Source organism: Temnothorax nylanderi, unplaced genomic scaffold, assembly GCF_030848795.1.
Source record: "Temnothorax nylanderi isolate EJ_2023f unplaced genomic scaffold, tnyl_v1.0 TNYL_tig0016_pilon, whole genome shotgun sequence".
NCBI classification, from domain to species: Eukaryota; Metazoa; Arthropoda; class Insecta; order Hymenoptera; family Formicidae; genus Temnothorax; species Temnothorax nylanderi.
The window spans coordinates 959,865-985,203 of NW_027249078.1; the positions used below are offsets into that span (position 1 = coordinate 959,865).

Below are 25,339 nucleotides of genomic sequence, written 5' to 3' on the forward strand. Positions count from 1 at the left end.
CGAAATGCGCTTTTAGAGGGCACGTACATTTGCCCTCGTCCTCTTGGCTTTTGACACCGTGATGGCCGGTGTAACAAGGATTTGCAATGGTAACGACGGTGTTTCGTGGCCTGTAAAAGCGCATAAGAGGACGCGCTGTGCGCAGAGCATTTGCGTTAGTGCTCTAATACTCTACGAGGAGTAACACGGACACGTCCGAGTGTCTTCGGGGATACGACAAAAGAGAAGACTTACAAGAATTTTTGTAACGAGGAAAATCGGCGTATTACGTCGAATTTTCTTCATATCGGTAACATTCAAAGAATCGATTCTCAAGCTTGCATGTATTTAAAAAGAATTGAAAATTTTATACGTAGGTAACCTGCGTCTATTTATAAGTATCGGCGAGGGATGTGCTCGAAAATTATCGACAGTGCTTTATCGAAAAAACATTAATATCGCTGTATAGCAGTAATGCATAGGTAGAAAAGAACGAAATATCGAAGTTTTGGTATGCCAGAGACAGTTTCAAGTATGAAACCTACATGGCGTACTCTCATTTTGTTTCTTTATGTTTATATACCTCAATAATGTGATTTAAAAAACGTGTACTTTTTTCAGGTAATTAATTACATGTATTGGATCATGTATTTGCTTATACGCCTGGTTAATATTTCTTCTACTGTTCTTTTTCTTTCCGCGAAACTTACAAACCGCGCATCGGCAATCGACTACGCGCGCTATGTGCAAGAGTTCAAATACGCCCCCCAATATAAAAAAAAGTCAAGAAGACCTATAGTAATTTAGAACGAGGACATTCACGAAGTTTCCTTGACCTCGCTACTTTCGGAGATATTCGCGAAAACTCGAAAGCGAGCTGCGCCGTTGCTTCGAACGGCTATTTGCAGCTTGCTTGACTCGCGCAAAAAACTTCCTCGAGTGCATTCCCGATTTAATCGGATATTTCCATCGTCACGATTCTACTCGATAATGGAATCGGATCGTATTTCTCCTTTGCATTATTTAAGAGACACGTGCATTTAAGTGCCGCGCTGCCGCGGATCCGTCTACATTCTTGAGCAAAAACAATGATTCCAGAATGGTGCAGATACGTTCGATTCACAAATATGTAACAAAAACTCTGTTACATATTTGATTCTCTGTTCTAAATATCCTGTAAGCTTTTAAGTTTAATATAGATTATACATAAAATATGTGGATTCACATTCGTCTAAAAGGAGAAGCGTTAAAAGCTGCATCGATTTGAAGAGAATTTTTATCAAATTTCTCTAAAAGACTTACGACATTTTAAGAGTAGAAAATCATTTCTCATATGTCTGTAGGTTTACTGTATTTAGAATAAGAAAAATTCTTCCAGGAGATAGTCTTGCTTTTCCTTTTTATAAGTAATTAGCATTGCAACATGAGTGTGCGTATACAGGTATTGATTAAGGACATTACATATCACTACAAATAACTAAAGTATACTCACGAGATGCGAGTCCCTGGTGGTGAACGTGATCGGATCAGTGGTTCTGGGTTCGCGACAGTGAAAATCCATCTTTCCCCAAGCTGCGGCACCCGCCGCCCCGCTTTTGGCCGCCTCAATTAGCTCCATTCTGATTCTTTCCGCGGCAAACTCCACCTGCGAACATATGGTCACGAGAATTAGTGCACGTTTTGGCTATTGTTTTTCTCTTTAATCCGAAGATTTAAACGTAATTTGAATTTCTAAATTTATCTGTAAGTACTCTTAAAACGTAGCATACGCTCCTAATTTAAATTCTTATATTAATTATTGAGCTGTGCCCAGCATTCTAAAATTTTACTCGGAATTAGATGCTTTAGTTTAAATTTTAGTATGCGCTTGGAAAAGAGAAATTATTGTCAAATCTTGATCTTCTACAAATATCTCCTTATTTAGACTGGCAATATAAACAGCCGGAGTCCTTGTAACACATAGCTGCATACATATCATGCTCGTTTTTCTAGGGACAAACTATTCTCAGAAGAAAGATCCAGATAAGCAAAGAAATGGAAAATTATCTTACATGAAATATCTTACTTTTGATAAAGATTACTGTTCATTAAGAAATGTACAAAAGCACTTGATGCACATAAAAAAAAATATTTTAATCTATATAAAATCAGAAAACTTGAGTGTTTATGTTATATTTGCAGGCTGATCGAATAATTTAAGGAAACATATGCTAGTAAAAAATATTCAATCAATAAAGATCTGCAAATATGGATAGTGGACAAATGTGGGAAAAAAAAGAAAAAACAAATCTATTTTGACGTATAACGCAAGAGAAAAATGTATACGATTTTTCGCCTCTAACGTCATAATGCAGTATGATTGCAACGGGGGGTAAGAGCCTTAGATAGAAGTCGAAACTTTACCGCGATGGAATTCCGAACAATTTACATATCGCAGGCGCGCGTACGCTCGTAAATAAAACTCGTAGGAATAATTCACCAGGCGATTCGCATCGCATTGCTTAAGCTGCAAACAGTCAGCAAATTACAGTCGCCATTAACCTTTTGCCTCAGTGATGCGTTTTATATTGTGACAAGTTTTATCACTTCATTCGCGTTTCTTTGTCGCCACCCATGGCGCGTTAGTTCGACTTTACTTCACGGCGAAACTCCCCCAAGTAAGTTGCTGGTATGAATATTTCATTGCGTTACGATGACCACGTTGACACCCTGTTGGGTGGACATTTTTATTGGTTCATACAGAAAGTTCATGCGCGTCGTCCTAGCCGATAGAAATAATTCCAGAGTTTTCGAGAGCTTAAAGTGTGAAAGTTCTTAGTTAAAAATATTCTTACGTAGTACTTAATAAGTTTAATGGGTATTATGATCATTTACTTAAAGGCTCTTAATTATAGAAATCACTCCAACTTTTACTGTTGCTCACCGAAAAGTTTCGATAACTTTGACAAAGCTTAGATTCTTTCTGCAGATTATTAAAACTACATACGTAATTACGCACATTATTTGCTATGTTAATTCTTAAAAATGAGTATTTTAGAAGCGCATTGTATAATCAAAACTTAAAGAATTGACAAACATTTTCCTGAGCTTTGTTTCATTCGTGCAAAGTTAACAAGAATCTCGTTATTTTATAAGTGCATCATATTATGTTCCTTTATACTACGTATATATAAGAGTTACTCTTTTAATCAAATTTATTATAGCGCAGAATGCTTAAGCAACATGTATGCTCTCGAAAGAACTCGGCGAGTCTATATGATTACGTTCTCTGTTCTCTTTACTGGCACTATGTATCTCGTCAAATGTTCAATAACGTACTATTTCGATTTGCCATCGGCAGTGTAATTTTGGTATCAAAGTTGTTTATTCGATGCTCGATTAAAAGAGCACAAAATGGCAGTTTCGTGATTACGACGGACGACAGTATGATTCGTTTGTCATCGCTATTATTGTTTCTCGCACGGAAAAATAACCATTTGCGATAAAAGCAAATAAAAGGGCACACAATGAATCAGTCACCTATAATTAAGCTATTTTCAGCACGTTAACATATAATTAAAAAAAAGAGATCAGGTCAGATTGGGAGATACTTAACACGAGATTGAGAGATACTTAATACGAAATATATTAAAATAAATGAATCAAATTTTAGTTATAAATTTATTGCAAAGCTCGTAGTTAATTCTTCTCAACGAAAATGTCAAAGATCATCACTTAATGCAATTTTCCATTTAACATAGCTTATTTTTATAACTAAAATTAAAAATTTTTAAATAAAGTACGTTGAAATTGGACTAAAGAATATAATTTTGTAATTCATTTATTCTTTTGAAATTTATTCTGCAAGATACGTTTTGTTTTAATCACTAATTATTTATCATTCTGCTTTATAATCACTTATTCTTTTTCTTAAAGTAGAGATAGTAATTTTATCTTATGTAGAATTTATATTACTTGTCGTTATTTAAGATCTTCGATTTTTCTTTAAAGCCAACGTTTAAAAATAGTTTCACCAATAGTTTTTTACATTATTTTCTTGCAGAACATTGAAACTGTAATCTTTTCGTAGATTGTGAAGAAAGCTAGCATTAAAATGGTTAATGGCTTCTATTACGCTTTATGCAATTTTGATTCCAGTTAAGCTTATTTGCGGTGTAAAGACGGAAAAGTTACTGGAAGGTATAAATAAATCATGCTGCCAATCCAACCTTTCTCAGACATCCGACGAAGTTGTTGATCCCTTTGGCGCCCTGCAAGGACCTCGCATCAGCGCCGCCACCAACGAGAAGTCGATCGCTCGCCAAATGTGTGAACGTTCCCGCGGTATGACCGTGCTCAGCGTAAATCCCATCGACAATAGCAGAAAGCTATAACAGAAAAAGAGCGGTATGATAAAAATTCCATCTCACGACGAATTATGGAATTAAATTTAACTCTATTATACTTTAGTTTGTTTTCTGCATGCAATTGGTACGTTCGAATTAAAAAATAAATGTTTATAATTTTAACATAATCTTTAAGAGTTGTATTCGCTTTGTTGCGCTGTAGAAGTATTTCATGATTTTTCTAATAATCTTTTATTTAAAAAGTCTACATCTCTTAAATAAAGGCTTATTTATTCCGCCCGTAACTTTTTGCCGGATCGGTAAATTGCAAGCGTCGTTATATCTTGCTCTTCGAAAGAGTAACCAGCATTAACGTCGGTAACGCGCTTCCACATCTCCGAAAAAGAGCGGCTAAAGTTTCCGGAACGATCATGCGGGCATGCCGTAAAGTTTAGCATTTAGACAAGCGCCGTTCTTGAGGAGCGGTTCGTTACGACTTTAGCAGTGGTGTCGATAGACGTTATCTCCCGGTTATATGCTTCCTTTTTCGTCTATACGCTTTAACCAACAGAAAGGGAAACCGGGTAGAACGAGCAGGGTTAAAGCGTTAGGATGTTACGTCCTCTCGCCGTACCTCTCAGAGGTATCTAACTGAGAGGAAGATACTATCCTCTTACTACTCTTCATCTTCGCTTACCACCAGGGCCGCCACGATGCAGCCGCGAGATTTTTAGTGGCAAAAAATAATAAATCTTGGGACTCTCTGTTTAAGCAATTGCACATATACAAAATAAAACGTTCAAACATCTTAAATTTTACACTAAACGTACTTAAAAATATAGATATAATATAAAAATTAGAATCTTTAGTTTTATATGCAATTCACAGTTTTGTATGCAAAATGTTAATTGTTACAGAGCTTGTAATGTAAACTTTTGTTTAATGCAATCATGAAAATTTACACATATTTACACTTCATACAAAATTGAAATAATCAGTAAAAATATTAATTTAACTTCGTTGTTTTAATTTAATAATAACATAAGAACGGAAAGTTTTATTTTAATGTAAAATTAAAAATCTTCAAATGCGCGACTGTGTGAATTTAATAATAGAATAAACGTTATATTCGTTTATATAACGGCCAGTACATTGTAAATGGATTACTGTATAATAAACAAACTGAATAAGATTATTATATAAAACTATTAATTTTTTCTGTAACAATAAAGTATATTATTGCTTAAGTGCAAATTGTTTTAAATCCGTAGTTTTAAAAAACGAAGATGTAACACAAAGCAGTGAAACAAAATATAAAATAAAACTATAATAAAGATAGATCTAAGACTTTGAAAAATAAGGTAAAAAATAATTTCTTTATAATTAATTTAGCTCCGAAAATATGACGTGAAGTATTAAAGCCGTATATAGGGCCGGCCCTGCTCGGCGCTTCCGCCTTCCCTCATCGTAATTAGGTAGCTCTCTTGTCGAGGGCGCTTCCTTGGACCGCAGTCGAGCAATCTCCTTCATAATCCTCGAGGCCTTATCTCCGATGCTTCTCAGTGAACAAATAGATCTCAAGCTCATCGCGATGAAATTAAGGAACTGTCTGCGAGTAACGGTGTTCCGCACCGTAAAGCGTACTTTGCATAAAGAGTATAAAGATACGTTAATGCGCTTCTGTCATTACTTAACCACAATTGCATATATTTATGACAAAATTTACTATAGTAGTCCCGATCGAAACGATATGGCATAGTTGAAATGTGTAACTTTAAATAAGAAACGCGCATAATATTTTCCTATGAAAATAATATTCGTAGTCATAAATAATAAATTTATACATGCTTAATTATTTACATGATCAATTTATGAATGGCAAACCACTATTAGTCAAATCGCTTCCTATAATAAGTTATTCAATGTTCGTTTATGTTATGTGTTTCTGATTATTATTTATCGATCACCGATTTCCTTGTAGAACCATTAACAGAGGTATTATTAAAATGAAATTGTTTTATATAGGGAAAATGTACCTATTTATCTTAAATATATAGACTTGGCTTTATAAATTTTTAATTTTACATCTCCCGCGGGGCTCATATTACGCCGGTAGATTAGCCCATTTTGGCGAATCGCTAATTCAGGTGGAAATTTAATTAAGTCAAAGTAAATCAAAATTTGCAGTTTTGATTTGAATCGGGCAACCGCAATATCTCGCTCTATCACGAGGAAGAAATTAATTTTCCGACTTAATTAATTTTCCATCTTCATTAACCGCTTCTGGACTCGCTGACTCGTGCTAATGGTCGTCTTAAACATTTATAACAGTGTCCCAATGTGAACTGAACTGGCAATTCATTGTACAGGCAACTATTTTCTTTCTCCGAAATTGAGCTAGCATGATAATTTATGATCCGTCGCTTTTAAAATAAAATGCGCATTTTGTTATTGTCACTTTTTGCTATAAGTTCGGTGATTAATATTTTATGAGTTCTTGTGTTTTCTTTATTAATTCTGCATTATATATAACAGTTTAAAAGATTAGATAATACATAAAATAATAGCACAAACTTTTATATATTTTAAATAAAATTTTGCATATAAGAAAGTTCCACATCTCAAGATTTTATACGCATGCAATGTAACTAAAATTAACTCTTTATAATATACATATTACTTTAGAACCTAAATGAACGTTGGCGCGGAAAGAAGTCGTGCGAACTTCGTTTAAGGGAAGCGGGCCTTCTAATAGCACCTTTTTCCCCGCTTCGTGATAATCGTGAGCCACCGAGCGTCAGGAGACATTCCTCGGTTGTGTGCACAACGTATTTGGGGCAACACAATAAGCGTAGCCGGGAAAGTGGGCCGCAAACCCACCGGAGGAAACGTACGCGCGAGAGGGTCCCTCTTGCAACGAGTATGCTGATCCTCGTTTGACGAATATGGAGCGAACGGAGTGACAAGGGGATGGAGTAGACTATTTATTACAACCAGACGTGAGCTCTACTTAGCCGCTCACGGATGACGGACATTGTGCATTTGTACGCGTCCGTGGGGACGCAAAAGTGCATCACATTTTGTTGTCGTTAACGATTTTTAGATTTTGCCTCGTGAGTCTATCACAAATCGCATCGTAAATAAAATAAAATGTAAGAAAATAACTATTGAATTTTGCTTCTTTAATACGTGATAAAAAACTTGCATTAAAAATCATATATCTTATGAAATAAAAATCTGGAAATTTTTATAGACTTAAAAGTGTTTTAAAAAGTTAAAGACATTAGGTATTAAAAGTAGAGATTTAAAAAATTTAACTAAATTTGAAAACTAAAATAAAAACCAAGAAATAGAAATTTTTGTAGAAATTTTTATAGAATCAAAGATTAATGTTCAAATAATATCTTAATTACATTTTCTTATTAAAATATTTGATACTAAAATGTTATAAATGTTAACAATCTAATATAATATTTTTAACAATGCTTACAATTGCAATCTGTTTTAAAATCCGACGTTTCTATGCGTAACTAATAGCAATGTTGTTCAATGTTAAAAATGGAAGCTGCAAAATGATCCCGTTTCACTATTGGTTTCATTCGTTCCGCCGATCGTTTTTCTACATTACGTCGTACCGCGGAAATAAATGATTTCTACGTTTTTAACGAGATCGTAAATTATACCCGACACCCTGAAAGGCTGCCTGCAGAATGAGTGAAAAACAAGGAAAAAGATTCGTGGGAAACCGGGGAAAACTGGAGAAACGTCATCATCGAATTTACTGGAGCATCGCGAGAGTCTTAAGAGCGGTTCAGACTCAAACATTGAGGTGAAAAGACGGGAAATGTGAAAACTTCTACGCGCATCTACTCACTAAAGAAGAAAAAGGCAGTATCAGGACGAGATCTCTTTGCTCTTTGCATCAAGAATGATTTATTCTTACTTTTTAGAGCGATAGCGTCGTGTCAATATGACATAAAATATAATTTCAAGGAAGTGAAAAAGCCTTGTAACATAGACTAATTTCTATTTATATTTTAAAAATAAATGTCAAAATGGAAACTATTATATTTGTGATAGTCATTTGAATTGTAGATTACTTAAAGAGAATATTTTTGAAAATTAAAAATGCTATTTTATGTTACGTTGTAATTTTCATAATTTTAATAAGATCATCAATGTTTATCGCTATAATGTTTCATTGAAGAAAAAGTATATGAGGTGGAAATACTCGTATTTAGCTAATGGGAAATTGTCAGCGATAAGTAAAAGAAGTAATTTACGTTTACGTGACAAGAAATTCGTGATAACGTCAGTATTTTCAGCTCGCGGGCTGCACCGTAAATTATGCAATCGATCGGTTTCGCGCCCATTTGCATTTCAGAATCTTTTTCCGACTCCTCGCTTGAAAGCAGTCAAGTGCAGGCGAGATGCATCAGCTGCAACTTTTTCCGTCGTCTCTTCGAAATCGTCGGTATATTTCTTTGAGACAGACAGGCGATGGAAAATTCATCGTTTATTGAAATGTTATTCAGCTCACAATATATGAAGTAATTTATTTCTTATATGAACAATTGAGATGTCGGCATTACAAAAATATAGTGTGGAAAATTGGTTTTAGTCACCTAGTTTAGTTACAGTATAAAAAATATGTATCGTCCTAAATCATTAATTTATTAAAATTATAAAAAAACTTTTAAGTATACACCTCTCTGTCTCTCTCTAATTATATTTATACATTAATTATAAAACAGAATTTATAATGTTTTGCTGTAATATTTTTAATATAAATTGTAAAATATTTCATTTTTTCAAATTAGAAATTTTCTTGTGGAAAATTTTTCTCTTAGAAACTCGATTACTTCAATCTCGAGAGAAGCAAAGCATGATGGTCGTTTAAGTTATAATTAATAACTATGATACGTTTTGAAGTTTCGTTAAAAATCTACCATTTATTAATCATTCCTCAGTCAGACCAAAATGTAAGAATTTCTTGTCACGGCATAACATCATTTATAAAGTAAAAGCCTTCCGCATATTTTACAGTTTAGTGGCATTGAGCTAGGATAAATAATACGGGAACATTTGTCAACTTATTTCTGTATGCCACTCCCGTGGAAATACTTTCAATAAAAAATTCACACGGGATTCCTTCCGCCCGGAAGCACAGTGGGCGAGACAACGACGTTCACGTAGGCGAGAGGACGAGACTCGAATGGAGATCTCGAGATCACCCGCGTGTCCCGGTAGGACATGAGTGGAGCAATAAGAGGACGTGGCCGGAGGACCTAAACGGATGGATGACTGAGCTCTTGTTAAAAATGCCTCGACATTTCTCTGGGATGCAGGCAACTTCACGCCCTCCGTTGCAAAGTTGCTTTGCAAGAGGTTTGGCAGGAATAAAGATAGAAGCGGAAAGAACGGTTTGATCAAGCCTAACATTTAATTGACTTAAAATAAAAAAGATTCCGTTGGAATATCCTTCATTAAACGAATTTCTATGACTTCTTCTCAGAATAAAACTTGTATTTTTCCGCAAATATAATACCAATGTATAATTATAGGTAAAACATAGGAATTATGAGCAACAATTGAATCGAATTGAAGTAAAATAAATCTGTCGTTTGATAAAATGTAAAAGTAATATCAATTAGTAAGTGTAAAACAGAGCTTTATAGAAAAAAGTACACAGAGAAGAGAATCGTGATTAATCAATTAAATAATGCAAATCCAATTGGAATGACCGTAATATTCTTTTGCTCGCTGTTTTTTTTCTTTTGTATTTTTTTTGCGATAATATTTGCATCGAAACAATGGATTGGCCGCATCAAAGCTTCATGCATACAATACGCGGTACAATAAAAATCATACACTCACCCTGCAAAAGCTGGTTATTGAAGAGATCTGAAACAGAAAGCATAAATGTGCAATCAGTACAGAGTACAGTGTACAGTTTTACGCGTTTCCGAGCGACACCGGCAATTAAAGTCCAAAAGTTGTCCGACGTGCGGAAGCTTTCGAAGCTGATCGCCGCGAGAGCTCGCGAGCTATTCGACGCCGAGCGAAACTTTTCCTCCGGATTATCATAAGAACTTTTTTAATGCGAGAATAGCTACGCCGCGAGAATAACGTCGCTCGAGAAAAACGCAAACGTATTTTACGTATTTGTAGAAACTTCACCGATTTTCATTTCCTCGCGAGGAAGGCTCGCAGCTTGATGCACGAAAGCTTCCGCCTGGCGGTACGAGTCAAGCTCGGAATCTGAATTTTTTGCAGAAGTTCATTAGGATCTTAATCATCTTACCATCTTTCAGATGGTAATAATGCAATATCAGTCTGTGAAATCGCTATCCAAGCAATACTCGAAAAATACTCTTCCTTGCTCTTCTCATTTCAAAAGAGATAGCTTTCATGAAAGATAAATAGCTCGAAAAATATTCCTTTCGTTTTCATTTTACCTTATTTCCGCTCATTGCATCCTTCCAGCGGGTTTGCGAACGAGATGAAAATTTCCGATCGCTTTTAGGTGAACGGTTAAAGAACTTCAAGATTTCACCCGTAAAATTTCCCATCATTGATATGCTTCGAACGTGCGTGTAACACAAAGGGCATTTGCTTTCTAAACGCGGGCGGTTTGCGAGCCTGGGGTTGTGTGCGAGCCTTATTAAGGAATCTCTTTGATCACGCGGCGATTAAACGACTGACAGAAGGGCAACAGCCGGAAAGAGAAAGCCGGTGACAAAGCTCTTGCTTTGCGCGCTCCGAAATGATCGCGAAAAACATACGCACACGTATCTCTCCTTATATGACGATTATATACCGCGTGCCATGCACACGAACTTTTAAATGAAGCACGAATCGAACGATCGTTGTCGACTTTCTTTGTCGTTTGCAGTTATTAAGTGCAGTTGCGTGCGCGTCAAACCGATACACTGTGATTATAAACTTATATAACGTTTTTATTATGTACGATTGACTATTTTATTTATGTTAAATTTAGTCCATTATCTTTGCGTTATGTGTATATTTCATAATTAATAATATAATTCATATAAATTTCTGTACATTTAATATGTATTCTACTCATTATTGTACTTATTACAATATGTTTCGTCAGATTACTTGTGCGTAATATTTGTGCGAAAATTACATAATAGATTATGAAAGCACGTGTTATCGAAACACAGTTGACAAGTACAATATATTATTATACATATAACATCGCTTGAGAATACAGTTTCATGTAATTATTATAATAATGTATCAAATTTAATACATTATAGTCAATTTGAGGATTGTATCGTTTTGGCAAACCAATAGCTTCCAAAGGCTTACAGTCAGCCGTATGTACGAATGGCTTCTGATTCGGCATTATGTTAATATCTCGGCAAGCTAGGTCGATACGCTTATGTTTGCCTTTGTTTGCCCATCAGTTATCTGCTTAATTGGCTTTCGATTTAGATCGCCCTTGGGTTCAAGCGAGTAACATTCGATGAGATTTATATGCTGAGTATACTGCCGAGTAAAAATAGGGAACAAGGGGATTACGACGAACTCGGTATAAGCTTTGTCCCATGAAGCTTAACGCTCTGGGTCCACGCGAGTTACAGAGTTGGGCAAATTTACGAATAACGAGAAGTCAATGTTTTAAGAGGCATTTTATAATTTATTATGTTAGAGATGGTGGAATAAAATATGAGATACAAAGTATCAGCTTTACTTTTAATGTACAATATTTTACTTATATTACGATGCATTAAAATAATCCATCTATTACAATTTACATTATTTACGATGCATTAAAATAATCCATCTACTACAATTTACATCATTTATGATACTGCAACGATACTCTTAATATCAAATCTATGAAGGGCAACGAATTTTACATAAAATTGGCATTACGCGACCCGAGGTTCCAGTGAAATTTTCACCAAACGTCGTGAATTTAAAGACTACTTTGCGCCAGCAGCATATCAAAGAAAAGCTCCGGCCCTCCGGATTCGAATAAACTAATGTTTGCGCAGCTGAGTCATACGTAACGAATTAAACGTTTCCCGGAAAATTGCTCGAATGCGTTGCAAGCCTCTCTCACTCACGAGAATGATTTAATGCCGTGGATTTAGATCGTATACGCCAAACATTCCGCAAACGAAGGATCGTAGATCCTTCTATTCCGCCGTAATTCGCGATGATCTCTCTCCGGATATTTCACAAACGTTGGACTAACAAATCATATTCATTCCTCGAGGCTCCGATTTGGAACGTTATACGGCATTTGCCTACTGTAGATCACGCGACGTTATAATTTAGAAAGTAAAGACGATTTTTCAAACATTTTTTAATAAAATTGTACTACGATAATTATAAATAATGCGTGTTTAATATGCGCATTAACGCGTATTCCTTATCGCGTAATTTTTCCCACAAAAATTCTCTCTATGCCTTTCAAACAATTCTCGTTATCATGCTCTTTATCCCTTTGCATGCGCACGCACGCGTTTAATCTGTCCGCATTGCACAAATTTTCTCGCGTTCAACGAGCACTATTACACTAGCATTCTCTGTTTCCTCCTCCAGCAGGAATCGATCGCGTCAACAAACGTATCGTAGATGACATACTTCGATAGTAAATTCCCGAAGTCTCCACGTTGTGAAAGCCAAGCGTGACAAGAGAAGCGAGGCGCTATCGATGCACATAAGTTCGATCCGGCAGGCGACGAATTGAAATCTTGATTTATGGTATATAGGATATATACGACCCCGAATCCCTTCGCTCAAGTCGCGTACTGGGTGGCTCAAGAAGAAGCAGTAGAAAAGTTCCGTTTCAAAAGAAAGTTAATTTTTTTTCTTACCCAGAATTGGATATACGTCTTTACCAGAAGTTTTTAATTTAACTTCAATTTATCGAGTACGTTTCGAAAAGGCCCGATTTCTTTTGTAACCATAGCTTTTTCGGTTAGTTTAAAGACGACTTTTCCTTAGGAAAAATGTCAAGTAGATCATTATTTATCGCACTCTCCTCATTTTTAACATTACAAGTATAAGTACACTACGACAAATTTCATTTTCATGGATATAATAAAAATTTACGATAAAATATGAAAATCTTAAATCGCGAATGTCGATTAACATTGCATTATAGGCAAATTCTATAAATTAAATAAAAAGCATCTTATCGCTGCGTATTCGAGACACTCTGTTCATTCACGAATACGAGGCTCAGGCCTTCCGGTCGATGCACTTGTCGTCACGAAAAATCGGGGGTGTGGCAACGAGAGATGAAAGTACTCGTGCCTAAGGGATACCTGGTGATCTAGTGACACACGAAGGATGAGACGCGATCTGCCTCCGTCACTCCGTGCTCGCTCGCGCGTGTAAAAGCGGGAAGAATTCGTTGCGAGGTGGAACGCGATGAACGAACGGGTTGCCCTCATAGGTATGCACCGAGCGCGGCGAATGGATACGCTCCGAGGTGATACGGTGTTAAATCTCTCTGTCAGAGATCGGTGGAATCTCTCGGGTGGAGCACGCGCGATCGTGGCAGGCTTCGCCCTTTGAGGATCTTCGAATCGACTATACGCGTGCGTTTTCCCTGTTCATTCTAAGGCATCCCTCGTGCTAGATGCCAGACCGGATTTTATTTTCCGTTTCTACTCGCGAAATACATTGAAGAATATAACTCTTAGTGTCTGGAATACAAGTGTAGTTTCCTCAACCACAATTTATAATTGCGTGTGCGTGTGCGTGTGCGTGTGTGTGTGTGTGTGTGTGTGTGTGTGTCATACGTTACATATACTTTTTAGATTAATTTCATCTACACACCACGAGAATGAAATTGCGGCAGATATAAGTAATGTAATAACATAAATGCGTTTACGCTTGTATTAGCAATTAGCAGAAAGCAATAATGAAAAATATTGTACTGTCTTTATTGGATCGTATCCTTTTCTATTTTCTTTTTTCTTTAAACCGCCATTTACAGCGATACATTATCTTAAATTTAATAAAACCTACGTGATTAGCCGATAAAGCTTATCTCGGAGCTGGAAGTCGGGAATTGTATTTAAGGGCTTAATTTATGGCGCTCGTGGGTGACATAATCGATTGAAATCTCAGAAGTTCGCATGCGGAACGTCATCAGAATATTCATGTTGGTCGATACTAACGAACGTTACCGCGAAGTGTCGTGCGTTAAGTGCACTCGTGCGTGCCATTGTAATGTCAGCCAGCTGAATTTCTGTTTTCTCTGCATTTCCGAGTTCGAGGCATTCTTGAGTATGAAAAATAATCCGACCACTTGCTCGATTGCGTAACGTGACTCGAATCCAGGATACGTTAAAACGGTTAAAATATACCTTTATATATAAGCATAAGCCTTCACCACGAATAGAAACAAAAGTTTATATTCGTATTAACCGTTTCTTTTTCTTTCATTAACAAATGGAGCTGATGGCAAAGTACGTAGCAAAAGGCTAAACTACAGATAAATTAATTGAATATAGAATTAGAATCGATTGTAAATTGTTTCTTTCGCATTCTCTACCAACAAGCGTGTAAAACGTTTATACATCGAGTATTGGAAACTTTCAGTTGTTTACTGAACAAACGTGAATCTAAAATTAACTATTCTACCCTGCGATAGAGAGTTTCCCTTTTATATTTTATATACGAGAGAAGGGAATAGAGAGGAAGAGAAAGGAAGGGAGATATCTCGAGAAAGACAAGCGTTTCTAAAAATACTAAAAATGTATACTAAGATTCTCTGCTATCAACGGAGTTTAAGAATTTAGGAATGTTGCAAAATGCTCCCCTTTTCCTTTATTCTAATTAATTTGATTTTATTGTAAATTTTATCAATATTTGGATGGTATAAAATAAATAAACTTCGTTTTATTCTTCTCTTACGATGAGTTAAGATATTCGATAAATCTTCGATAAAATCTCTACAGAAAGTAAAAAACACAAGTAAGGTATTCCATCAAAACTCTACAACAACTAAAAGACAAATAAAATATTCAATAAAATCTTTGTGGAAAGTAAAAGACACTTATACTCGTCTATCATATACGCGTAACATATATAACGGCAAAGCGCTCGTGGTAATCGCGCAATTAAACCATCAGCGAGATAATAGTGTCCGTGTGGGCAACATATGGCGGGTGTAAACGCTCGCGGGAGGAACGTAATAGGCAATCCGCGCTGCAAGTCGATTCTCGCAGCTCGCACCTCGAGGGCTCAAGTTTAACTGAAGGGTAGGGGTGTCTAGACACCCAATCTCTTTTCCTTCCTACTCTCTTTCCCTTCCTTCCTCCTTTCTCTCGACAGTATTAACCTTTACACGTATCGCGATAGTAACTGGTCGAAGGACAATGTTCGAGAGTGAACGGGATCCCTCTTTGCTGTTTGAACGCGCATAGTCACGCCGCTCGTAGAATAGAAGGGTTGAAGAGCGTCGCGTGAGAACCCTTGTTTGGGGCAACGACTAATCTCGCTGAATACATATTTTTCCTACTTCCTACTCTTGTCCACAAAGCTTGGTCTCTATTAAAAGCGCGATGTAGATTATTCTTTATCCACAACGATCTTGGTTAGATAAATATTTAAAATATTTTGTGTGAAAAGTAAAAAACATTATAGTTATTCACATGATCCAAAAATATCATAATTATATTCCATCCTAAAATTAGCAGAAATTTTTTGTAAAATTCGTAATCCATTCTTATTGAAGAGATCTTCAGAATAGATAATTTTCGAGCTGCAAGATATTGATTTTTTTCGCGGAATATTATTTCTAAAAAAAATTGGCACAGTAATTTCAAATTTAATATCTTATAATATCACGATGACTTGACGGTTTTTACTGGTATAGTCTATCTTTATTATTAATTATTATTAATTCCAGGCTAAGTATAATTATAAGTCATGTCAGTAGCACCGGGTCAGTACTTTCCGCGAAGCCGACATATAATATTGAACGGGAAACGCGTCGTGCGTGTTTTACTCGAGATAAACTCGAATAGTTTTTCTTTTTATAACGAGAGACCGCGTGCCACCATAACTGTGCATCGCGAAACAACAAACCCAGGAAATAATCATACACAGCCGATACACCCCGTTCTATTCGCAATTTACTATTTATCTTTCACTATTGAAAATGTGCACAATTACTTGGCGCTTTGAGCTGCGCCCGAGATATGTCGCAAACATGCGCTTTGTAACGCGATGGGAACAGTTGCATATATCGCACGATGTGCGCGTGCAACGCATATTGAAACGCCACATGGAGAGATATCGCCACTCATCGCGTAAGTAGAGATAACTGGAGCGCGATAATAAATAATATGCGTTTGAACGCGACATACATGTCGTATATACCTTCCTGATTGCTCGTGACTAAGGTATTGATTAATTTATTATTACGTCAGTCAATGATTAAAATCGGAACGATAGGATCGTTGAAACCCTTTACAGCTTTCTGGTAAGCAAGCATACCGCAAGAGTCAGAATCGTGGAGGAAAACACGAACCATACTTTATTAGTCTTTGAGTTCAGCTTCAAATGACAAGAAGTATCATCATTGGAGAAGTGCTATCGTTACAGGATATTTAAACCAATGGTTTATAATATCAAAATTATACTAAAAATATACTAAAAATATTTTTTCCTCACAGGAAAAAAAACAGAGAAATCTTGGTATTACAATGTTGGATAAATATTTATCTGGTCTAGCCCCGCAGCGCAGAGGACGATCCTTCGGCAGCACATGTTCGGAGAATCGATTTCTCGTTTACACAGCTGCGGAAGTGACACAAACGAACAACGTGTGCTCAGGAAAATTATCCAAAGCAGCGGCGGACATTAGTCGGACTATACGCTATTCTCGACCTAATTCTCGATGCGCTGCACATCTGCAGCCCTTAAATTGTAACTGTATATGTAGTACGGAGTGGCGCATTCCGATTCTGATGTAAGATAATGAACGGCTGGTCAGAAATAGATAAACCTAGAAAATTCCACGTATTCATCCGCGTCATTCAAGCAGATTTCCCTCGAACCGCAAATTTTTTGATCTATTTTGGATTTCTTTGCAGAAACGTCAAACAAATTACTCTTTTAGTTATAACTGATGTTGAGAATAAAAGACTCTCTGGAAAATTTAAAACTTTCAGAATCCTAAGCACAAAGAAAATGTACTTGATAAAAAATAATAGTACCAAAGATTCTCTGATTCATTGCGTTTCAGACATTTTATAAATGGTCAGAGAGTGATAGAGATAATATAAATTGAATGGGAAAAAGATAAATTTAAATTTATCTTTGAAAGCTTAAGCTTTCACTATATATATATATTACTTTAATGTTTAATGCATTCAATTATGTGACGCTATTCTCATTGTTCGAGTTACTCTATGCACAATGAGCATAATGAAGCGTATCTATATCCATATAATAGTTGCTTTTACCAGCATCGGTTAGTTTAAAACTTTCTCTATGCCTTTCTAATTTTATCTCAATATATGTATATTCAAACTATTTGAGAATGTCTAAAATATCAAATTAACAGTCCAACTTTAATACTTTCTAATGCACGCCTCAATGTTGTTTGCGTTAAAAATGAGATATGCGAACGAAACAGTGTTTTTAATTAACAATCAGTTGTTATAAAATTAACGCATTCCAGAACAAGTATTAGCTTACTTTAATTATCGCAGCCAATTCGCACAGTATGCGTTACAATTCGACAAGGGATGCCAATATTTCGCGGCGATAAACTGATAAACTCACGTCATTCCGCAGTTCACGGTACCCGCGATGGTAGCGCACAAATAATTGCGTTATCTATTCTACTGCGCGTAATGCGCAATAAATGCCAGTGTATATCCACGACATTAACGAAATTGCTCTCACGTCCGTTCGCCGATCCATTTGAATCGCGACAGTGTGAAAATTTAACGCCTTCAACGTCCGTACTGTGATGGATTTTCCGCCTTCCGCTCATTAAAATTAGACATTTAAAAGCGAAACGCGAGCTGACGGTATATACCGATTTAAGCGTATCAAATATATATAATGAATATTGGAAAATGTCCAATCTCCTACGATAATTCATTCCCAAGTCGAATTTCTGTCTTTAACCCTTCCGTATTTAACGCTTATTTCACATCGTTTATTCGCGGATGTACCTACAGTTAAAATAATAATGATCGTTACCTCTTGAACTTTCCGGTGGACAACGATTTTGTGCCATTGGTGATCGTCGAACCGCAGCTTGGTTGGCTTTATATGCAGATCCAATCTTCCTTTGGCTAGGGTCATACTGACCGCGGCACCTCCGTCTCTCAGCGATATGGTGAGATAATCATCGCCCTCTCCTGTAATTAAAAACGGGACTAATGAAGTCGTGGAGAGTGCCGTGAGCGCAGGTGCTTAATATACATCGCACGGCAAATGAACTCTTATCTCGCTTTTGAAGCGCAAATAATGCCGCTGAATTAATCGTGGCTGACGCGAGATTGTCGAAAACGGAAAACGCTCGCAGCCGTCACGGACGTTTTAGTTGCGTATGTGTTGATACGATCGGGACATTACTGCCCATTTGAACCCTTGTGACGCGTTAACGTCGCACGCATTGCCTGCAGAAAAAAAAGATCGGCAGCGGCGCATGCAAATTCCGACGCAACTTTTTAATCCCCGCGGCGACGTCGCACCATCGGTTTTCCTCGCTCGCTCCATTTTTCGTCGAGCTCGCCCGCCGGATTTATAGCGCGATGCGACGCATATAAATCGATTACGACCGCTTAACCATTAGTTTCGGGGCACTTAGTATCCAGGTGACCGGTTAAAACGTTCGTCGTTAATAATTATAGTGAGTCCGTCGTACCGGGCTCACTATAGGAAATCCTCGGATTATGTTATTACTTGTAACGAGTTGGAGGATTAAGACGATTCTGATGGTGAAACGGCAATTTTTGCAATTAAAAGTTACGAATGCGATTATATAGTATCATAAAAAAATTCTTGTATATAGATATAGAATATAAAAATATACAATTTAAGAGAAAAACAAGAAACAAAAATTCATTATTTTTACAAAAAATTAATTTTTCACTAAAAATAAAAAATTGTTCATTACTAACGAAAATTTCTCTTAGTATGCAGTCTTGATGCTTAATAAACACCTTTATGTGAATATATAGTGTCTTACTTTTTTCAAGCTGTTACATTTGATTAAATTTACGGAATTTAAAGGGAAAAAGGTTCAAGTTTTTGAGCCTTTTTTTTTTTAATTTACTCGGTGCGTGTAGCGAATAATAAGAAAAAATGTAAGAAGCATTAATATGTGCGCTATGTAGCCGAAATTATAATTTTCGTCGTTGCGAGTAGATTAGATGCTTAAGACACATCGAGAGAGGCGCAAACGAGATGTGCCGTTACGCTCGTGAATCTCGCAAACGCCACCGTTGGTTATTGCCGCAGTCGCTTTAAAATCGAGCCGCGACCGCATACTAATTATCCCACGGACAGCCGGGGACTCGAGCGTATAAAAGATGCAGACAGTACTTCGGGCTTAATTGCTGCCGGCGCGACGCATTAGCATGCGCCTAAGTGCATTACGCGCGTGTTACGTATCGCGCTTTTATTCGTGTAGCCACTACTATCGCCGGCGCGTCGCGCATCGCGGATCGCTATCGGAAAACAAATACGATAACACGCGCTACGCGCCGCGAAGATAGCGCCTGCGTGGCGGATACGTGGTGAGAAATCGGCAGCGAGAGCTCTTGCGCGTTTCCGTCATGATTATATCTCCTGGTCGAAATTCCCATAGGTGACGCATTTCTCCCAACGTTGCGCATACGGTACTGAATATTTAATCACCGTAAAGCAAACAAAATTTTTAGAATCAAGAATAATAGTCGTTGGTCGCCAATACATCCACGAACGCATGCACGGAATTGTTATTCATTGTTCGCTCGTTATTTGAATGTACTTTGCCTAATTATTCCCTGGACGCGAATTATCCCTGCAAATCCCGTTATATTTGAGAAATATCTTTGCATAATCGTATTGCAGATAGTTATCTGAAAGCAGGCGAAATCATTCCAATGCGAATTTAACGCAGCTCGGCACGTGAGCGAACCAAGTGGTGGAAGTAAACGGCGCAAGTAGCAAAAGACGAAGATGGTCAGACACGTATCGGCCGCGGCGGGACTCTCGAAGCGGAGCTGTTACGTTTACCGCTTCGCGAGGGAATTTCCGCGATACGATACCGCGATTTGGAAGAATAAAAGTTGCGTGGCATGACGATTATTATGCCCCCCGGAAATAGATGCAATTCAAATGCACGGCGAGTGCGCGGTTATATTATAGCTTATCTCGGGAACAAATGAGCAACCCGGTGTGAGCGCGCTGCGGAGATGCGAGAGAGGGAAACGAATGCTACGTATGCATCTTGTGTGTTGTGTGGGTGCGGATATGCGAATGCGGACGTGTGATCGCACATGTGAGTGTGTGTGTGGGGTACGGCATTGCGGCTCCGGTATATAGGTTTCGAGTTGCCGCTGCAACCGGAGCAGCGGAGGTGCAAACTCCTCCTTTTACTGCGGATGGTGCAGTCTTGCCATCTTGCGCTGATTCCACCGTTCATTACGCAAGTATACTATAAACTGAAAGTTCATGTGCATCGGAGGAGAAGCCATAATATGCCAGATAACTATATTAAAGGCACAATAAATCAGAAATCTGACCGAAATGCAAGTAAGAAACAAACTTTTATTTCGACTTCAGCTACTTTTACTATGATTATTAAGCAAATTTGCGCAAATTTGATTAAATTTAATTTATATGTATTTTTACAAATTTGCATTTTCAATTTCAAACTAAAATTTTGTTAAAGTTTTAAAATTAATATCGAAGACCAACATCGATGATTTATTTTACTATCTAAAACTTGCTAAAAGAACTCTTCAAACTCAAACACTTATCACATAAAACTATCGTTCTTTTCCGTATTAAAAAGAATCGATTCTAATCAACTATAATTGAAATGTAGAATCTAATCATTTTTGCGGTTATTGCTTTGAATAATATATATATGTTCTCGAAATTATGTTGTAGCTAAGCATAAAGTTAGAAATCCTACAATTGTTGATACAAAGTGTATTTGCAGGTTTACAGATAAATAAAATAATTTTATCGATTTTCGATATCCTAAAGTGATAACGTATACATGCCGTGAACTATTCTGCTCTCAGGAAACGTTAAATAAAACATTTTTGGAGATTAATATAGGTCGAACAAAATCTTATGTAACACCGTTTTAAAATAGCGGGGGAAAAGGAATAACAAGAAAAGGATGTTAAATAAAATGAAAAAAAGAGAGAGACAAAATTTCTTTGGTTGGCCGTACGTCCGGTATCCGAACCACGGAAACGTTCTAATTGGCTATAATGTCGCCACGAGGGAAGAGGAGCAATCATAAAGATTTAATATGCGACCATTGTCCAAGATGGTTCCATTGTCTATTTACGTTCTCTCAAAGGATATCCGGTCATCCGTAAGTTACTCGATTATATGCGAATCCATTGTTGGTCTTCTCGAATTGTTTTCAATTAATCGTACCACGACTGATCGTTTCCAGGACAGAAAATTTGCAATAATTTTGAATGCTAATCCATATTTTCAATTGTTATTTTCACGCTTCTAATTCTGTACTCACATATTAATTGTTCACCGGATATACGAATATCTCCCGTTATCAAGGACCTGTTTTCTTAATTGCCAGAAAACGCATTCAAAAATTAAAAAATCCGCAAGTGGAAATAAATTGTTAGAGGAAAGTTATTATAATTGACAAAAGAAATCGTTCGCCATGAACACAGGAAGTACTTACCGGAATAAAATAGAAGTCCATTTGGCTGTCTCGTTTTGAACTGAAGGCTTATGGATTCCTGTGTACTGAGCACGGGTTCTCCTTTGCTCAAATCTATCGTGAGATACTCAGTCCCTCTGAAGGATGCTTCCGAAGGAGCTTTGTCTGGAACAAAAAAAGGCCACCAGCTTATAAATCGGCCAATTCACCACAATGCTTTTCGCTATAGACTCGCTTAGCGAATTATCGGTACAAACTAAAAAAAATAAATCCTCGTTTATTGGAACTCCCTTTGCAATTCCCTCTTTGCAAAAAATATGTTATCTATTGTACCTATTAATCTGTTATCCATTTATACAATTTTTGAAATTAATATTTTCAATTTTGTTGAAAATAACGGAAGAATTATTAATTTAAATAATCAATTATTGGATACGAATTGTTTCAATAACAGACTGTCACATAAAGAGATATAAATATATTTATTATTTAATTATATTTATACTTTTAAAACTATTATCAACAAATAGGGAAAAAGAGTAATATTTTTTTGTATCTTTCTGAGATTGTGTTAAATGACGAGATTTCTCAGTCTTCTCTCGGAAGTTTGCGAATCACAGTAATAAGCGCCAAGAATCCCAACTCATCATCTTGGGAACGACGCGCCTCTCGAGAAAAATCGACGCGGGCGGATTTATCGTGGCAATTCGTTTCTAGCGCAGTTGAGCGAGCTGAAAGAGATACGAAGTGGTGGATATATATAGTACAGACGGCTCTTCTTTACGCGGATCTGCCGGATGATTTGCGGCGGTAATGAACATTTCAATCGGTGCATTCGACCCCGCGGCGCGATTTGGCGACGTGCCAGTACCATTAAGCCCATCTTACGGCCTTTTTGCGCGACCGCGCTTACCTTTGTTTCGTCGCGATAACAATGAAAGATGGAAAATAACGGGGAGCCCGTCCGCGACCGGTCCCTCACGAGCGAAATCTCAAAATCCGATTAAATGTCCTCGTCGAATCGAATAAAGAGCGTCGGGACTTGTTTGTAGCACTTTAAATGATAACGAATCCGTAACAAGCCGATATTGACACTTAACAAAGAGGCTGAAGGAAGGTTTGAAATGCGTTTAAAGCGGAAAACACGCATTCAATTTCTAGAACGTACAGAAACGATCAACACTTCCCAATTTATTTAATGAAACATTACCAGTATTATAATATATTAATAAATAGTTTATTCTAAAAATAATTTAGCTTGTGTATTTCTCTGCACTTTTAATTATCACATATCTAATACAATTTTATAAAATATTCGATAATGTACGTGTTTAATACGTATATAGCGATACTCTTTAATAAAAATTTATCGAAGTCCGCTTTGATTATCTCGAAGAGAAAACGCAATCGCTCTCTGTTTCTTTCAGCTGGCTTGTAGGGATACACCGGGTGCTTCAGCAGCCGTTGAGCTTACTTGGTCATTGTCTTCTGCGGGCGTATAACGGCAGTTTAGCGGCAAGATTTATGGTAAGGGGGGAACGCACGCGATTGATCGCGAGAGTGAACCAGGTGCAGAATTACGCGGCACCCATTGCTGACTTCCTAATGAATGGCTGGCGATTAATACGGATTAGCGGAGGCGCGTGTATTGGCTGCGCGAAGGCGCACTCAGCCACGATTTATGCGCGACTTTGTCAACGTATTCTTCTATGCGCGATAAAAGATGCAAAACAAGAAGGTATTGGTTAAAAGGAACAAGTCGTAAGACTTCCCGATTGGTAGAATAACATCTTGCCCGAGTGAATCAGTTCTGTGTAATACAAGACTGATAATATTCTCTTTCTTTCTCCCCTTCTCTCTTACAACTGCTATCTTATATTTAAAATGACAAATTCTTCAATGATTGAAATCAGTTTTCTTAACGAAAGTTTCTAAGTACTAGTGCTTTTTTATAATCATAAAACGTCGGAAAATGAGACTTTTCTTACAGGCTCATTTGAAAATTTCCTAGAACAGTATTATCGAGAACAGGCAATGTCTGTTGAGCACAAAGTAGCATGGGGCATGAAAGGTAATTACCATAAAACGTGGCATCTCGCGCGTGCATATTACTCTGCTTAGATAATTACGCGATATCCAGCAGATTGGTGTTGCCGGGGTTGTTTTTGCTCCATTGGGGATCATTTGGCACTCCGTGGCGTCTCAACTAAATCGATCGGCCGATTTCGCAGTATTCGCGCATATAACGCAAGCACCGGATAATTAACATCAGCCGCGCGTAATTACTCCGCGAGTTAAACAATCGCCCCATCTTTCTGAAAATTAAATTTCCAGTGAAACAAGAAGCACACGGTGCAATTCGCAACAAAATAGAAAACAATTCAAACTGTATATGAAATGCGTGTGACTTGTTATTTTTATGTCAGTTATAAAACTACATGGAAATCATACTATTATTGTATCGGTGAATCTATGTAAATAATAAGGATTTTATTAAATCGTAAAATTAAGAGTCGACAGTTTATTTGTCGTCCTGTTTTTCTTTGTTTGTCAAGTATTTAATCGCATTTAATAGTGAAAAGAAAGAAAAAGAAAAAGAGATTTTCTCCAATCGGTCCAAATTTTAAAGACGGAAAAAGTAAGCAGAAAGAGAAAAAAAACGAAAAAGAAGAAAGAGAGGAAAAATAATATATTCGTAACGTCTAATGGGTTACGTCGTTGCTGGAAATATCAATATCTGAAGAGAGAAAGACGGAAATATCTCTTCTTTACTCGATAACATTGGCGAAGAAAAATAACCGGGAAAATGCCGATATCAGGCAATGCGTTACAAGGTATCGGTGTTACATAACGGCCGCAACGTTGTTAGACATCTATAATTTTATTCAAAAACATGTTAATTTTTGTATTCCTATTTTTAATTTCATATAGCATTAATTGCTCAGTAATGAGCTATTGTACTGATTAAATCGCAAGTATTTAATAAAAGTATTAATTATTATTTAGAAGTAACTCAAACAATATTTGCCGGTTACATATAATTCTTGCATGTTCTATAATACCAAATTATTTATTATGCTACATTTTGTTTGTACGTTTTATTTATAATTTAGTTTTATTTACTCTATTTATAAATTACTTTTTATTTATAATTTTATTATTG

General features: G+C 36.8%; 1 protein-coding gene across 4 annotated transcripts in view; it reads right to left on the minus strand.

Annotated features, from left to right (window-relative positions):
- The window catches only part of Nrx-1 (neurexin 1), a 204,550-nt gene that overhangs the window by 78,843 nt on the left and 100,368 nt on the right, over window positions 1-25,339 (minus strand). For all 4 annotated transcript variants that reach the window (XM_071698596.1, XM_071698595.1, XM_071698594.1 and 1 more), the window contains 5 exons: window positions 22,198-22,341; window positions 18,519-18,679; window positions 10,182-10,208; window positions 4,188-4,346; window positions 1,472-1,624 (listed from right to left, as the gene is read on the minus strand). In XM_071698596.1, the coding sequence (XP_071554697.1) occupies window positions 1,472-1,624; window positions 4,188-4,346; window positions 10,182-10,208; window positions 18,519-18,679; window positions 22,198-22,341 (644 nt within the window). The remainder of the gene's footprint in view (window positions 1-1,471; window positions 1,625-4,187; window positions 4,347-10,181; window positions 10,209-18,518; window positions 18,680-22,197; window positions 22,342-25,339) is intronic.